Raw genomic sequence first — 17,721 nt, 5'->3', positions numbered from 1 at the left:
CTTCACAGCGGGCGGAACTTGTCATAAAGTCCGCGAAAATAAAGCCCACCCATTTAGAGGGAAGATATGATTGGTCAATTGTACTGTCACTTGACATTACTCTCTGGTGGAGTTACTATAGCGGGCCCTCTGTGAATTTACAGCAGGACCACCAATCAGCTCCTATCTTCACAGTAACTCGCAGAGAGGGCCAAAGGAGCTTCTTTCATTTAACCCTTCACATTCTAACAGAAACTGAACAGGCAGATTCGAAGGATTTATTTCTTTGGAAATGTTATTTTAAATACAATTCAATTAAGTTATTTTGGTAAAACTAATGAAAGATATTACTAAAAAAATTATGTTTTTGTTTTTATTATTTTCAAATATTATTTTTGAGAATATCTTAGGCCCTCAGAGAGGGCCTAGAGGGCCCTGACGGCTCGCCACTGGTTATGAGTGCCTGTAACTGTTGCTTCAAAATGTATATTAATACAACCTTACAATGAAAGGTTAGTCTCAAACTCACTATCCTCTTAGCTCCCAGCTCCTCAGCCAGGATGTTTTGATCTGCTTAATGCAGTGACTGCTGTTTGCTGCTGGGCTGGTCATGTACCATCAGAGCCTTTTCACTAAGACAGCTGCCGACTGCTGCTTGAAACAACGTTTATGAGAGCACTGTTCTGAACCCAAACAGTAATGTTTTTGCTGTGAATTCAAAACAACCAGCTGAAAGACAAGCAAGATTAACAGCGTTGAGGACTCTATTACGGACATAAATGATGTCATAAGAAGATATTTTTTCCAGAGAGAATAAAGGTGGTGCTTTAGAATGAACGATAACATCTTTACTTTAAAAGTAAACCAGTCAAGAAGAGCTGGTTCTCAGGGTTGATAAAAGGTGCGTTGTAGCAACAGTACTGTAAAAAAGGATTGTCCTTTTAAGTAAGTAACCATGGCGACTTGAAAACCCCCTTCCTGTTGGGATGTAACAGTCAAACATTGAAACATGATATTGGGGCCAAGCAGACCACCAAACCAGCTGAAGTATTGCTGGGAAAGAGTTGCAAATTGGTTTGGGTTATTTAGACACACACACACACAGACAGACACACACACACACACACACAGACAGACACACACACACACACACACGGCACACACACACTTAGAGCAAAACAACAGTGTGATGAGGGTTAATCCTCTGCTGGTCCAGCAGCTCTGCATTGGACAGACTGTCCTCTCTACCATCACATTTACATCTCGTTACGGAGACCTAACTGTAGAATTATTTCCACATTCATTAATTGGCTGTATTTCTATTTCAGCATGTGCTTTTAGACTATATCATTCTAGTACTTATGAGTGCTCTCAGAGGAATAAATCAGAACCTCTTTATCTGTCTGTATTCCTCTGTTCTTGTCGTTAACACTTCTACCTCTCTCTGCTCTTCACTCATTGTGATCAGATGATCACTGGCGCTGTTACTGAGTTTTGAACTCTACTCCTGCCTATTTTTCTGGACTAAACGCTATTTTTCTATCCATCTGTTCTTCTTTTCCCTCCTCCCTTAAAGCTCACAACCCGGACATTAGAGTGAAAGGTACTGTGCTCTTTTCTCTTCTCCTCCTCATCATGCGCTTTCTTTTTCATCCTTTCTTCCTTTGCGTTTCTTTATGTTCTGTGGAGCTGTGGCTGCTTCAGAGGTTCTTTGGTTCACTTTGGAGATCCCAAGTCTGTTTATTCCCCTCCCATTCTCTCTTTCATTTGGCCAGATAACATGCACTATTACTGTCGCTTTGAGCATTTCATCATTTGAATATTGACTTGTTGATGTTTCAGATCAAAAAACATTAGACCTGGAATATATTTCTTTGACTTGTTTATTTTGGTACGTAGCTCCCAAGAAGCTTCACCTTTTGAAATGCTGGGATGCCTTGTAAACGAGATGATACATCTCATGGGTTTATCCTTCTAGACTGAATCAACACTGTGTTTGTCATCAACTTGAATGCTTAGTTCTGCCTGCTAAATCTTTTTATAAACCTAACTATATTCGCACTAAATTGATCTTAAGCTCAAACATGTGAAAGAAATATAGGTCAAAATTGGACGGAGTCTTGAAATGAGGAATGCTGACCTCCACTGTTAGATTTCTAGCTTTTATATGATCTCTATCATGGTTAACTTAGACATTGATGACTTATATTTTAAGGTGTCTGTACAGATCTAAATGCTACTGCAATTAGATTCAAATCAAATCATATAACAGGGCAGTGATCCAGTTTCTAGTATGTTGCTAGATGAAAACAGGGGAAATGAAGCATTAAACAGAACCGGTACCAAAGATAAACTCTTTAAAATAAATAAGTGTCTTCCAAAAACATCTTAAACTCGTATTGTTTACTTATTCCTTTGCATATTCCGTGGGTTTGACATTTGAATAGTGGACATTATTAGCGGCTTGGGATAGTCAACACATAATCTTACTTTTAAAGACAAGCTGAGAGCAAGCAGACAAATATAATATAGAGGTTTCTGATGCAGACGTGAAACTCCTGGCTGTGCCTCAGGCTTAGTTCTCCTGTAAGCTGCTTCTGTCTCTGCACACCGGCGTACTCCGACATGTGTGTGAATGGATTTAAAACCATCATCTGACTCAAACAGTCGGCTTTTGTACTAAAGATGTCAGTCATATGTGTTTTTTATAGGACATTTTAGTAATTGAAAGTATTTACACAATTGCAAAAAAATGGTTATGCACTTTGACAGTATTAAAGCTGATTTGAAGCTTTTTGTATATTCACGATAAAGAGCTCTATTATACTTGCTCAGAGGCACAGTATTATTGGGAAATAAAAATATGTTTTCTTCTCTCACCTCATGTTCTGGATACAGTTCCAGTTCTATAAGCTGGTCAGGGTTTGGGCTCCAAAAAGATATCTTCATAATTGACTTTCTTTATTGCAATGCCTCCTGCTCATAAGTGCTTTACATGTTGATAGCATTACTGAGATAAATGTCACTACTTTGCAAAGGACTTTTCTAAGCCTAGCTTTGTCAACTGTTCCGGATAAAGAAGACATGATACTATATCAATACTGTATCACCTGACAAACCATTTAGATTGAAAGATTTGACAAAAGCCCAAAATAGGTTCAATTTCTAGTGGTTCAAATATCCATGTTTGCACCACTAATCATCCTTTTGAGATTGTTGAAATTGTGGTCTAGAAAAGAAGAAGTCAAACACCCTGCTTGTTGAATAAAAAGCTGGATCCTACGCTTCCCATAATGCAACTAAATAGCACCTTTGCTCTTTAATGCAAGTTACGTCCTACATCTTTCAAACGCCACGCCCTCATTCAGACACTTTTCTTCAATCCATCATCTAGTGGTCATTAGAGGAACTACTTCTTTTAACAGCAAACTACTGTTTCATTTGTCCAACTTCTTTTTGACGGCAACTGTACTGTCTTCCAGCCAGATGAGCAGGTCTCCCTTGAAAAAGAGATCGTTGACCTACAGGCTACAAAAAAAACAAATGATTTTGTGAATGGTGCAAGATCACGAGCTCTATTCATTGTGATTGTATTTAATTTCTTTAAGCTGCCCTTTGTACCTTAACCTATTGTGTGATTTAAACGTGAATGAAGACAGGTGTAAATGGAGTGATAATGATTACTGTGTGGAGGTTCTGCTGCTGTGTCTCTGTGTCATTGCCCCCCCCCCCCCTCAGATCCCAGCTCTTTTTCCTCTCCTCTTCCTTTGGCTGCCATTTTCATCGGTCCATCACAGAGAGTATATTTGGCATTGCTGCTTTTGTTTCGATTTACTTTTTTCCCTAATTTTCCTCCCTCTCTCCCTCGTGCCCTCTCCTATTCTCAGGATATAAAGGTAAATCATGCCAAAGATTTAATAAAGGCCTCACTGTCCCAAAGTACAACCACCTCACACTCTGCTTTGTCAACTCAAACTTGCTTTGATTCTGATTTATTCCATTCCATTTTATTTTTCCTGTATTTCTGTATTTAAATGCTCAGTGTTTTGTATTATCTTCTTGCTTTTCTGCCACATCATTTAGTTCCTGTCACTGATTTGAACACACAAAGCGCAGACATACAGATGAAGACACACGCAACATACTCAAAGAAATGGAAATGCTCGCACGCACACACACAAGCAGACACAAAGCTGAAGTGTGATCCTGTTGTCTTGCATCCAGCCTGATATAAATGTTTGTGTGAAGTAAACCAGCTGCTGTTCCTCTGTCTATCTCCACCTTCCTCTCTCCATCTTATTTCTCATCTTTCCCCCTCCTTTCCACCTCCCCTCCATCTTTCCCTCCATGCCTCGTCCTGTCTCTCCAGCTGGGCTTTGCTTGGTCCCGACACTCACCGTTCTTTTATCAGATTGCCGGCCTCACAGGCATAAAGTATAGTGTTGGGAGGCCTGCAGTCCTCCCTATACTTTCTGCGCTCTGTACCTGTTTATCTGTCTCCCTGTTGTGTTTTCACATGGATTTTAACCTGTGGTCTGTTTAGTATTTTTCGGATTAATTGAACAAGATTAAAGGAATCCATATTTCTGAAACAGAAAGGGCTTCCTTTTTAACCCTCCTGTCGTGTTGGGATCAAATCTGACCGATTAACTACTTTCATTAATCATAGATATTGTGTTTTACATTTGATCTCTTCAAGGTCTTGTGCTATCCTCCACAGTAGACCTTTGAACATATAAAATACTGATCACCACTTTCATTTCATTTTGAGTGGTTTAGTCAACTTTGTAACGCCTATGGTGTTCCCTGTCAAAAATGACCTCCATATGAAATGAATGGGTAACCCTAGATTATGTTCATCCATCAGATAGTACACACACATATCGATCAAATAAGATTTTTTTAAATAAATGTTCAGAGACTATTCTTCGTATATTCGCTGCAGTGATACATGTAAACCAGTCGTCTGAGACATTGTTCACAGTTTAAAAGGGTGTTCAATAAAATGTGGTGATGATTAAGGGTTTATTTGTTAATGTAAGAGCAGTTAAAACAGACCTCAAATCTCAAATCAAATCTGACCAGGCACACCAAAGTAAGGGGGAGAAACAAACACGACAGGAGGGTTAAAAGAAGCTGGGATCATTGTCAGCGAGCTGGTTGTTATATTCTCCTTAGATCATGGTTTGACTTCACTTGGACAGACATCTAGTATATAAAATAGTACAATTTTCAGAAGGTTCTGCTTTCAACTTCAGCGTCTTCTTTGTTTGTATACCCTGTTTTTCATCCCCATATTATGCAACAATAACACATTTCTTTGTTCACAGAGGAAAAAAAAGATTTTGAATTGATTTCTGATTGAAGCCACGCAGGACACAGTAACCATTTTGGCTGTAGGCGCTCTTAGCGGTTCATGTGAAACTACAACGTGCATTTCACCGAGGGTTGACTCTCTGTCTGTCTGTCAGTCTGTGTCTCACATGTGGGTCAATGTGTTGATCTGTCTTATTTGTCTATCAATCTGTCTTTCAGTCTGTCAATTCATCTGTTGGAGAACGTTTTATCACACAGGGCCAAACACCTTTACACATCAGGATTGAACTAATATGGGTCTTTGGTGGTGGTGGTGTATTTGGACTGGAGCTAGCATTCTGTTTGGATACAAATAAAAACTCATGCCAAAAGACAAGGATTGAGTTTTTCCTTGTGTAGTCTTATGAGGTGAGGAAGCTTCTGAAACAGCATTCAGACCTTTACATGGGGTAATACATCTCTTATAATAATGTAAACTGAGGTCTTATCCGAAAAGTTGTTCAGGTGACTACAGATTACATTTTTCATCAACAGCTGAGAGAAGCTTGATTATTTCCAAATAACTCTAATCTTAGCACACACTCACACACCACTTACGAAATCAATTGTGCTGTTTAGTTGGCACAGACGTTCATGATTCTTGAAGAAAGCCCATATAAACTCCCAGTGCAACAGTTCCACAAATTACAAACAGTAGCAGAAAATAAGTAGACATGATGGTTATATTGATGATAATGAAATGAAGCTGTTACAGTACTCCGAAGAGTTAGACTTCTCCAATAGAAGTTAGACATTTGCACAAAAATGAAGACTGACATGTTAAGCATTTACGTCCAGATGTCTCTCAACTCAACATGTGTTCAGACAGAAAGCAAAGCAAATTTGGCCTTGCATCATTTGATAAATAAAGGCAACAAACAATTTGCAAGAATTGACTGCTGAACAGCTTGTGTTGATTTGCCACAAACAGCCACTGTACCAACTCCCCAGATGTTAGCTGTGAAATGGCCAACAGCGGACACACCGACTGTGTGTGTTCAGCTCAGGTCCTTTAGTCATTCTCATTATTCCTCTCTGCTTTTTCCATATTTTCTGTACGTTTATGAGATACATAATGCTCCAGGAGTTATGGGAATTCTTCAAAAAATAACAAAGTGTGTCTAATTATGGAATTTTTCCATTGGCTTTACAATTGCAGCATCTGTAAATGTTGATGTTCTGTCACAATATTAGACTCAGTTGTTTGTGACACGTGTGTCTATAGAACAGATATGCTTTAGTTGTTATCAGTGAGACTTCAGAATCAGAATACCTTTATTAGTCCCACAGAGGGGACATTTACGTAGTTACAGCAGAAAAAAGAGCCACAGACTTTCACAGACACACAGACACAGACATAATGTTACATATGTTACATATGTTACATGCATTCAAAAGTACTAAGTTATGATATAATAAGAAAAAAAAAGGTTACATAATTATCAAAATACACATCCTTTAACAGTTCTTAGGATTTAGCAGCCAGGTATATATAGCACAGTTTTAACGGCATATATATGAGGCAACGTAACAGCTAACGTCTCATACGTGATCCTAACCATATTTTTGCAATTCAAGGACTTTTGAAACACTTCCATTGCACAGCAGTACCTGCAGCTGCTGGGTCGCTTACACTACATTGTAGAAAATGGTTTATTTTAACCAAAATGTGAGACACATTAACCCTACTTAAGATATTAAAACGTGTACCTTTTGGGGGAAATACAGTGGAGGAAATAAATGTTTGATCCCTTGCAGATTTAGTAAGTTAGCCCACTTACAAAGAAATGAACAGTCTATACTTTTAATGGTAGAGTAAGAATATTAAGATGCTCAGTTTCTTACTCGTCCTGTGATGGTCTCAGTGCTGTTTCAGAGGCATCTGCAAGCTCAGATGATGATGCATTTCTGCAGTGAAAATATAAAACACATTGTTAAAGCTCATCTTTCAGTACAATACCATCAACACATGCCTTTGATATTGGTTGAAGCCTAGTTGGAACCTAATGGCCAGCAACCCCCTCCCCCCTCCGCTCTAACTTCTCTAACTGTGTGTTTGCCCCCGCTCAGAGGGGTGTCCCGGTCTCTGCAACAACAACGGACGCTGCACTCTGGAGGCCAGTGGGTGGCACTGCATCTGCCAATCAGGGTGGAGAGGGGCCGGGTGTCACGTAGCCATGGAAACACTCTGTACGGATGGCAAGGACAACGAAGGAGGTATGTGGTGTGTGATTGATGGTCTGACATGGGGTAAAAACAAAGACAACAAATATCTGGACGTCGCAAGAACTTTCTTTACTGTCCCACCATTGTGCAATCGCCCACGATTGAATGCGCCCCCCCCCCCCTGCAGATATGTAGTGACATACTGTCAAAAATAATAAGCCACCTGCAGCACCAACTGAACCCATCCTCTCACTGGAGTCAAAGTAAGACACCAAAATATAAATGTATGGTTAAGTCTGATAGATGTGCTAGTAAGCAAAAGAGTACCTACCTAAATCACCTATACGCTGATGTCATCTTATTTTGGGTAAATAATAAGGAACATCAGATGCAAAATCCTTTTGAAGCGCTATTCCTTTAAATACAGAGCCAGTGTGGATTCAATGCATCCTAACCAACAATGTCATGTTGACTGATAAAAAAGGCAAAAGAATGAAATGAATGTACTTATAGACATAGGCCAGATGTCTGTCAGAGCAAAGGCTGTTGGGGTTTCGGTGCTTTGCTCAAGGACACTTCGGCACTGCCCAGGAGGTGAACTGGATCCTTTACAGCTACATTTCTTTGTGTTGGTCTGTAGAGAGACTTGAACCTGTGACCATCCGTGACCATGTGCTTCCCAAGCCACGCCCCTACTCACTGAGCTACTGTCTGCCTGAACAAAACCTTATTGATCATCGTCCGATTTATTCAACAAAAAAACTGATTTGCTCCCCCTTAACAATCCACTATAAAAGGAGCTTTACTGTTGACTATCTAAAAGAAGTGAAAATGATGCATGTTAATGATGGGCTGGCTCATCTGCTGCCTCCTGCTGAGAGCTGCTCACTGCTGGGAGCGAACCTGCAGAGGGTGTTAACGCACTGTCCACACACTGTATACACACACACTGCTGCTCCTCAGCAATGCACAACGTTAGTGTGAACCTTGATGTGGCAGTGGAAAGGCTGAACACCAATCAGGAGCGGCTCTTTCAAGTGTAGTACACGAGCTCCAGTGTTCAAAGGCTCCTGCAATGCTTTAAATAGAAGCTGTAGAGAAAAGGAAGCTCTGAAGCAGCACAGTTTCAAACAAGTAACAACAATAATACTCTGCTCTCATATATGCTGGTGGAAACCTCTGAATTCAAAACATTCCATGGAAATAGTCAAAGTAAAACCTGTTGATAGACAGCACCAAACACCAGCTATCTGCAGCTTCACCATATCAAGATACCATAGACCTGAGACACAGGAGTGTGTGTGTGTGTGTGTGCGTGTGCGTGTGTGTGTGTGTGTGTGTGTGTGTGTGTGTGTGTGTGTGTGTGTGTGTGTGTGTGTGTGTGTGTGTGTGTGTGTGTGTGTGTGTGTGTTCGACCCTTCAGAACGTTGGGACTGAAAGAACGCTCATCCAGTTAGACATTTCATTGATGTAATTAGTCCTCATTGCCATTGCTATAAATCAACATTTTATTCTTGAGATGAATTTGGTGTCTACTGTATATATTAGAAAAATATGATTAAAGGAATAGTGCATGAAGTTTATCAACAATATTGATGTATTCTGTATATGAAATGCGAGTAGTATCTAATCTTGTGTGTGTGTGTTTCAGATGGCTTGACTGACTGTATGGATCCAGACTGCTGCCTGCAGCCCTCCTGCCAGAGCCAGTTATACTGCAGAGGGTCTCCTGACCCGGGGGAGGTGCTGAGCCAGTCCCCGTCCTCATTGATTCCTCAGCAGGTAAGGAGCTCCATTCAGAAATAAAGTGAAAGTAAGAACGTGACACAAATACTTGGACTCAAATGCACTATTTAGGACAAGGTTTAAAAAAGTCTATACTTAAAGAAGAAACAAAGTACAACAAGAAAATCTCTCTTCTAAGAAGCGCACAATGTAGCAAGAGCAAAATGCGTAAAACCTATAATTAAATAATCTTTGACTATTGGCTTGACAAAGGGAGACGAAGACAATATATACAATAGGTAAGGGGACACAGGTTGCAACAATCAAGGGAAGGGCTGCCGATCTCACTGGAGGGAAAACACACAATGGCAGGAAGTAAAGGGCTCTGAAAGAGAAAACAGCTAGTGCAATAACTGACATGAGTGACTGTCACTTAAAAAGTGAACAATGAGACATGACTTAACATAAACCTAAATCTAAACATAGACTATAAACTAAATATGAAACATGTAACATAAACCTGATAAATAACTTAACATGAAATGATTAAATAACAAAACATGACGTGATGTTACACAATGTTACTGTCATTCCCATGTACGAACACACAGCACTTTTCAGAACAGCAACAGATTCCAGTGAGGTATTAAAGGAAGCAGCATCAGTCCATCGGTTTAATTCTTTTATTTCCTCAGGCTGCCAGGTCTTTCTACCAGCGCATCCACTTCCTGCTGGGTGCTGAATCCACTCACGTCATCACTGGAGACTCTCCGTTCAATAAAAGGTAATCATGTCTTCTTTAAAAAAGGATTGAATTACTTCTACAAACACTGTTTTCCTTAAAGTGGCATCATTAATAATGTGTGTCTTATTTTGATATATTGATTGTTTGACACTGTCAGATGTAACATTCATGAAATATGATTGGAGAGAAAGATAAGGGTGCAGTCTGCAACAGATACAGATTGAAAGGCAGAGCTACTGACAGCAAAGAAACATGACTGCAGTTCTGTTCAGTCATTGTTTTGTCACATTTGTTATGCTTTCCTGAATGTTTCATAAGAGCAGAGGGCCAAAACCCTGCAGGAAAAATGTCCTGTATTTCCATAATGGAATGGGCCTTCCACCCTGTAATACAAATGTTTTATTAGACCTCAAAACAGTGTATTGCCAAATAGGTTTTGACCTATTATAAAAGAAAATATAAAATATATTCTTAAAAACTATTTTCGAACAAAATGTTTCCATGAAACATAAATATACATTAAAGGAAATAAAATGAGAATATAAAAACGATGCAAATATGTGAATTTAAAAGTGCTTTGCTGTTTTAAAGTTGAATTGGTGCATAATTATCAAAGAAATGTGCATCACAACCTGGAATTAGCATCTGACTTCATGAATCAGGCTCTTTAGCCAGTATTGGTATTACTTGTATGGCTGGACTGAGAGAGAAGCCAGGTTTTGGTCAGTTTTATGTGAGTTTTTTACAGTTAAGGAAGTCTATATCTAATGAGATTACAGTTATTTCCTAACAAGAGCTTATCAGCATATTTTTCAAAATGTATTCTTAATTATTCTTGTATTAGATCTCTTCACGTAGAAATAATTGCATTGTGTTTGAGAATATTTGACTCAAAAGGCTATAAAACCACCAATACATTCAGCTTGCATTTATAATTTAGTCTCATTTTTAATTGTATTTATTTGGTGTTTTCAATTGACTTTTGTGATCTGGTCAGATATTAAGCTATTGGACTGCTACATTCAGGACTGATGTCGACATGATTGAACAGTTAGATTCCTTAATGGAGGCGTTTAGTGAAATGAGAAAGTTAATGCACCGTGAGATTTGTTGTACCTTTAAGTTACCTTACCGACATGCACGTCTTTTACATGGATGTATACCCTATAGCAAGGGGTGGTGAATGAGAATACATGTCAAAACCAACAAAAACACAGATACAGAAATATTCGAAGTGACCCATGATAAGGATGGGGAGTAGGGGATATGTAATAAGAAAAAAAGGTAATTATTAGATTATTGTCTAAGTAGCATGCTGTGAGTGCTGTTGTACTGTAGTCACAGTGATGTACAGAGTCACAGTGATGTACAGAGTCACAGTGATGCTGATGAAGGCGGTGGTGTCTCTGTGTCTTTCCAAACTGAATTTCTTCCCCAAGAAAGATTTCCAGCAGGGTAATTTTCTATCCATGATGGCTTAATTTCCTACATGAATTGCAGTCAGATATAATACATGATATTGTTTGGATGCAGAGTGCAGCTCTAATAAAGTGACCCTCTCTCCCTCTGTGTCTGCAGCCTGGTGTCGATAATTCGCGGTCAGGTGTTGACAGCTGATGGAACACCTCTGATTGGAGTCAACGTCACATTTGTCCACTATGCTGAACATGGATACACTGTGACACGCAAGGATGGCATGTATGTATTTATTTATTATTATAAAGTATATGTATAAAGCCTTCTGTTTTATATCCACCTTGCACCCTTCTCCATAAATGTTTCACTTGACACTTCCTTTGTTTTTAAAATAGATATGTGTAGACAAATGTACCATTGAACAGTGTAAAAGCCAGCTGTATGCCAATATATTTTTTGACACATGGTTTATTTGCAGGTCAGTTTGTGTCTGATTTCAGTGTTCTACAGGTGAAGTAAAGTCCCGACCTGAATAAGAGATTGTGATTCCTTTAAGCGTAAAAACGAAATGAACATTTAAAGCTGTTTGTTTTAAAATGATTGCCCTTTCTCACTGTCAAACACTATAAAGCTCTGACTGTTCAATCAGTACACCTTACTCTTCCCAGTGTACAATGTGAAAAAAGTAAGCTTGAATTTGCTGAGAAAGCAGAGAAAATAAGACATTATATCTCATATCCCTGCGACACTGCCAATTTAGTCAAACTAAAACATGCAAGCACCGCTGAAATGCCCAGTGATGGCATTTCTAAATTGCCTCTTTATTGTTAAAATAATAACATAATAATAAATCAAGAATGGAAACATTAGTAGTGCCTGTTGACTGTGAGGAGGAATTACACGCTCAAAGGGAATGATTCCTATTCTTCAGCTGTTGTTTCTATTAATTACGGTAAACATGTATTTGTTTCTCTGTTTGTTGTGGATGTGCCTCAGGTTTGATCTCCTGGCAAACGGCGGAGCTTCCCTAACGTTGAGTTTTGAGCGCGCTCCATTCCTCACGCAGTACAGAACAGTGTGGGTGCCATGGAACGTTTTCTATGTGATGGACACCCTGGTGATGAAGAAGGTGAGCGCTGTCTGTCACCAGGGCCTCGTGGACTAATGACTGCAGATACAAACTATACTTTAATGTTCCGGTTTATTCAAACAGCATTTAGAAGCTTGCCATGTTGACTCTTTGTTGATTTTCATGGAATAAACTCACTGAATATTTAATGACAGAATGATTTCATTAACATGATGACTCAGTCAGCAGTTATTGTTATAACTGCTGACTGTGTTATAACTTCCAAAAATGTTGTCCTTTATTGAACAAGGAAAATGCATAAAAATAAAGTAATCTCAAAAAGAGAAGAGATGCTACAGCTCCGCAAAGAATTAAGAGACCACTCCAAATGTTTCTTAAATCTTTATGTATGGCAGCCATTCCATTCCAGTGTCTGTTGAATTCCAACATAGAGAAATGTTGTCTCTTTTCCATCTGCAGTCCCTGGGCAGGTACAAATATAACAATCGATAAGCACTGAAGACATGTCTTATTGTCTATCACACTAACAATTAAAACAGATCAAAATACAGATGTACAATCTATTAGGTCTAGCACATTTAACATTACAACTATAATGTTACAATTCATTTAACCTCACATCTCAAATCACAGTAAAATGAATGTTGAAAGCAGTGTAACGGGTGTTAACACGTTTTGTGTGTCTGTATCAGGAGGAGAATGACATCCCCAGCTGTGACCTGAGTGGCTTCATCCGACCCAGCCCCGTCATCGTCGCCTCTCCTCTGTCCACCTTTCACAGATGTTCCTCTGAGGATGGCCCCATCATACCTGAGACTCAGGTAAGACCTGCATCCCTGGACATGTACCCAACGCCATTTATTGATACGTTGATAAAAATAAGATCTCTGCCAGAATGGTCAATGAAATGGTCTTTGTCGTCATTATCTTAGTAAGTCTCTGACAGTTAGAAAAACATTGCTGATAGGTATTTCATTATAGTTTCAGTGATGTAATTCTGCCAAAATGTAAACAAACATAGGCTAAAAAAACAGGGCTTCGGTTGTAGCCCACACGGAATAAGAAGTGCCTCATCATTTAGTTTACCTTCAATGTTTTTTCAGGAGTGATTAAAAAGTTGGATATATGGGGGATCTTTATGGTATTGATTTTCCAAATAATCTATCAGTGCTTAAAAATGTCATTGTATAACATTAACATATCTTCCTGATCTTACACATACTTTGTACTGCACTGATTCATAGGCTGAGCCTCTATCTGAAAGGAGCGGTCTCTCCAGCCCCTCACACAGACCTTAGAGGCGGATCTGTTGTGATCTTTTTTCACCTCGCAGTTCTGTAAAAAACGTACAGACATGGAACAGGAGGGCGAACACAAAACCGAGTCGACTTCTGTTTAAAAAAGGATTACATGCCGATGGTTTTGAAACAACACGCCTCCTTTGGTTCCACTCGGCTGACGTGCTTCTGAGCTGGCTCTGCTGCCAGAGGTGCTTCACGCCGGTGTTGTGGACTGTCTGTGTGAAAGGGCTTTGTCTGCATGTCTTTCTTTCAATTTTCCAGACAAGGCTTTATCCAATGGCCTTCACGCTTGGTGGGTATATTGTTGAGAACCTAAGGAAATGCAGTGATAAGCATGAAGTTTGGGTTTCACATGCAATAATGGTGGTTCCAACCATGCACAGCTGCCAGGCCCCAGACACTTTCATGCCGGGTTTTTTCTCACTGCAAACACTTATAGTGGCCACATATAGCTGTGTGCATCCAGTACATTACATAATGTTACCTGCTGATGTGAATGCTATGTTTTTCCCTCTGCAGGTGTTACAAGAAGAAACCTCAATACCAGGCAGTGATCTGAACCTGATCTACCTGAGCTCCAGAGGTGCTGGATATAAACCTGTCCTCAAAGTCACCATGACACAGTCATCAATACCTTTCAACCTGATGAAGGCGAGTAATGTAATATCATATAATATCATATTTCCTCAAAGCCACTACAAATCGTAAAGCAAACAAATGAATCAATACAGAATGCTGAGGTTCAACGGCTTGAGTCAGCTAATCAGCACCACCGCGTACCAGCATAACCCTGAGTCCCACGAGGTGACCTTTGTGTCTGCTGCTGTCTCCCCAGGTTCACCTGATGGTGGCTGTTGTGGGTCGCCTTTTCCAGAAATGGTTCCCTGCGCAACCGAATCTATCCTACACCTTTATCTGGGACAAGACAGACGCCTATGGCCAACGCGTCTATGGACTCTCGGAGGCCGTTGGTGAGTGAGCTGCTAAAAGCAAAGCTACACACAGACTTTCATCAGCATGTTCCTCTCAGATTGTGAAAAAAGCTGCTCCAAACTTGAGGAGCATTTTACATTCTCATTCTTGACATGGAGCAGTCAGATGGACGGTACTGTAAGAAACTTCAGAGACTACATACATTCCCCAACAACTAACTACTGATCATTTTATTTTTAAATGATTCCTGATTGGGAGCCAATAAAATGGTTGTAAAGTGTGAACTGCATTATGTTTGGGCGAAAAGAGCTGTATAGACAAGAATACTAGCTTTCCTTTTAAAGACAGAATGGTAAAGTAATACAAAATGTGGTTGCCCTAACGATTTTACAATTAGCTCTGTGCTGTATTTGATATAAAAGAATGGAGGTTCATTTGTGTTAAGAGTAAAAGGTCAATGTATAATATGGCTACTCTCCCATTCATAAAAGCTCCTGCTTTCTGTGAATATGTCTGAACCTTAATGTTAACCTATTAATTTAACAATACATTTTGGAAAGCATTGGAAATAATTATAAACATAGAAGAACAAGTGTTGAGAGAAAATGTACTGCATACAATGAAATTGCACCAACCAACACAACATAAGTCAGACAACATACTGTGCACAGCAACTGAGCCGATGGCAGGGAGGAGGTTCAACAGTCTGTGCAGAAAGGCTCTGACAGGGAAATGGCTTGGACATAATGGGTATGTAAACCCTCTGACACCTTTATGAGGGACAAGTCCAGCAGAGGTACTTCACTGTGAGTTATGACTCATGGAAGCCCGCTTTAAGGGGACCAACACAAAGACACTTTACTGGTAAAACTCCTGAAATTGGTGCTTATAATTGAAAATAAGATAGCATTCCACTGCAAAAACAGCCCTTCCAAAAACAAGCAAAATCTTCTTGAATCAAGTCAGATGTTCCTGTATCAAGCAAAACAACCTGCCACAGAGAGCCACATTTGCTTGGCTAGAATTCTTAAAACTAGAATTAAAATCTACCTACTGAAAGATCGTAATGGGCCTTGAAACTAGACAAAAATGAAAAATGTAAGCACATTTTGCTTATTACAAGCAATGATTCCTGCATTATTTAAGAAAGAATAACTTAAAATGAGTGTTTTGGTTGAGTTGACTAAGAATGTATTTCTTAAATTAAGATTTATAATTAGCAAAGAAAGCTTACAATAAGAATCATTGGCTTTAATTTAATATATTAGTGACTTTGTCTTAAACTTAGAATGTAAATCTTAAATTAAGGTTAAAAATCAGCAAATAAAGCTTACAATAAGAATTAAATTCTTTAAATGGCATAATATATTTCATTACATGTTACTTGTTAGATGCTTTTGTCCAAAGCGACTTACATACTCAATACTGTGGGCAATCCCCACAGGAGCACTTTGGGGTGAAGTGTCTCAGGGACACAACGACATGCTGACTGCAGTGGGGTTTGAACCTGTGCTCCCCTGATCCGAACACCAACGCATTAGTCCACTGCGCCACACGCCTCTATATAATTGCATTTAAATTAAGACAGCAGAAACATTCTTATATTTAGACTTTTTTTTATTCAAACATGAACACATTTAACAACATTGCGTGGTCATTTTAACCAGTTAAGTTTTCAATTTTGATCAATGAGTGCCGTGCAATACTTCTACTTGTATTTTTGGTGTGTGTGTGTTGTGTATACCACACCACAGTTGTCTCAATGCCAATGTGAAAAGTGAATAGACAGCTCTAGACAATGAATACATATATATGAAATGTAAAATTGGTGTCATTTCATCAGATTCTTAAATTGAGAAGTTGTTTGATGGTTTATTTCTTAAAATAAGAAAAAATAAATCTGTCAGATATATTTTCTCAAAGTAAGAATACTTTTCTTAAGCAAAACATTCTTAACAAGATAATTTGACTTTTTAGACGAAAAATAAGAATTGTTTCCCAGAAACAAGTTTTTTTAACTTTCTTAACCCTTGTATGGTGTTCGGGTCTGTGGGACCCGTTTTCATTATTTAGCTAAAGAAAAATGATTTGATAAATGATTTCTTCAAACCCACACTCAATGGCCTTGGCTCATTTTCTGTGAAGAACATATATCAGAACCAGTGGTTGCGTTTTTCGTTGTCCGTCATTTTGACGGACAGGATCGTGACATTTCCGTCATAATCCATTATTACCCGTCATTTTATTTTTCATGTTTTAATGATGAGACATATTTAATATTTATGTTTGGGTACTAAGCAGCAAATGTTCATTCATTCCTTTTTTTTATGATTCATACAGAACTTTTAATGGCATGGAGAAAAAAAAAGATGAACAGAGACACCGACCATGCGGTCACTTTTCATGTCAAAACGAATATGAATGATTTATTTTTCCTTGCCACTTGCTTGTCCCTCTGCTGCTGGCTGAACGTTGTCAGTTTTAGTCTTACTGGCTTGTCCTTCATCCTCCACTGCATCAATCCCTCTTTTTTCACCTCGTTTATCCACACCATCACAATTACTGGGCTTATTAAAAAAGCTTCGGACACTCAGCTGCCGTGACATTTTGCGATTGCTAAAGCCGGTTAAACAACGAGGTAATCAACAAGGTCAAATACAAGACTAGACAATAGCTACTTAATATGCACACACTCGCCACCAACTGGACAGGGGTGTGAATTACTAAATAATAGTTACAGTAGAGTACAGTAGATCGCCCTCAGTCGACCTGGCCACCGCTGGTGGACATTTTGGCGCTGTTCCGAGTTGTGTTCTAATCTGTCAAAATGACGGACTGCTTTCAGAGTTTTCCGTCATTCTTGGAAAAATTACGTCATAGACGGAAAATATTCGGTTAACGCGACCTCTGATCAGAACACATTTTCAATGACCACCCACTGGACACCTGTCCGCTCTCACATTCCCGCATTATGTTTTGCGGGAACCAATCTTTATTTTTTTCCCGCTCTA

General features: G+C 39.2%; 1 protein-coding gene across 1 annotated transcript in view; it reads left to right on the top strand.

Annotated features, from left to right (window-relative positions):
- The window catches only part of tenm3 (teneurin transmembrane protein 3), a 171,543-nt gene that overhangs the window by 103,686 nt on the left and 50,136 nt on the right, over window positions 1–17,721 (top strand). Inside the window, 8 exon segments of the mRNA XM_034120952.1 lie at window positions 7,405–7,551; window positions 9,152–9,282; window positions 9,921–10,009; window positions 11,549–11,668; window positions 12,383–12,515; window positions 13,169–13,297; window positions 14,297–14,428; window positions 14,613–14,748. Coding sequence (XP_033976843.1) covers window positions 7,405–7,551; window positions 9,152–9,282; window positions 9,921–10,009; window positions 11,549–11,668; window positions 12,383–12,515; window positions 13,169–13,297; window positions 14,297–14,428; window positions 14,613–14,748 — 1,017 coding nt within the window.

This window comes from Trematomus bernacchii, unplaced genomic scaffold, assembly GCF_902827165.1.
Source record: "Trematomus bernacchii unplaced genomic scaffold, fTreBer1.1, whole genome shotgun sequence".
Taxonomy (NCBI): domain Eukaryota; kingdom Metazoa; phylum Chordata; class Actinopteri; order Perciformes; family Nototheniidae; genus Trematomus; species Trematomus bernacchii.
The sequence above is the reverse complement of the archived record's forward strand: the minus strand, read 5'-3'. Positions and strand labels throughout refer to the sequence as shown.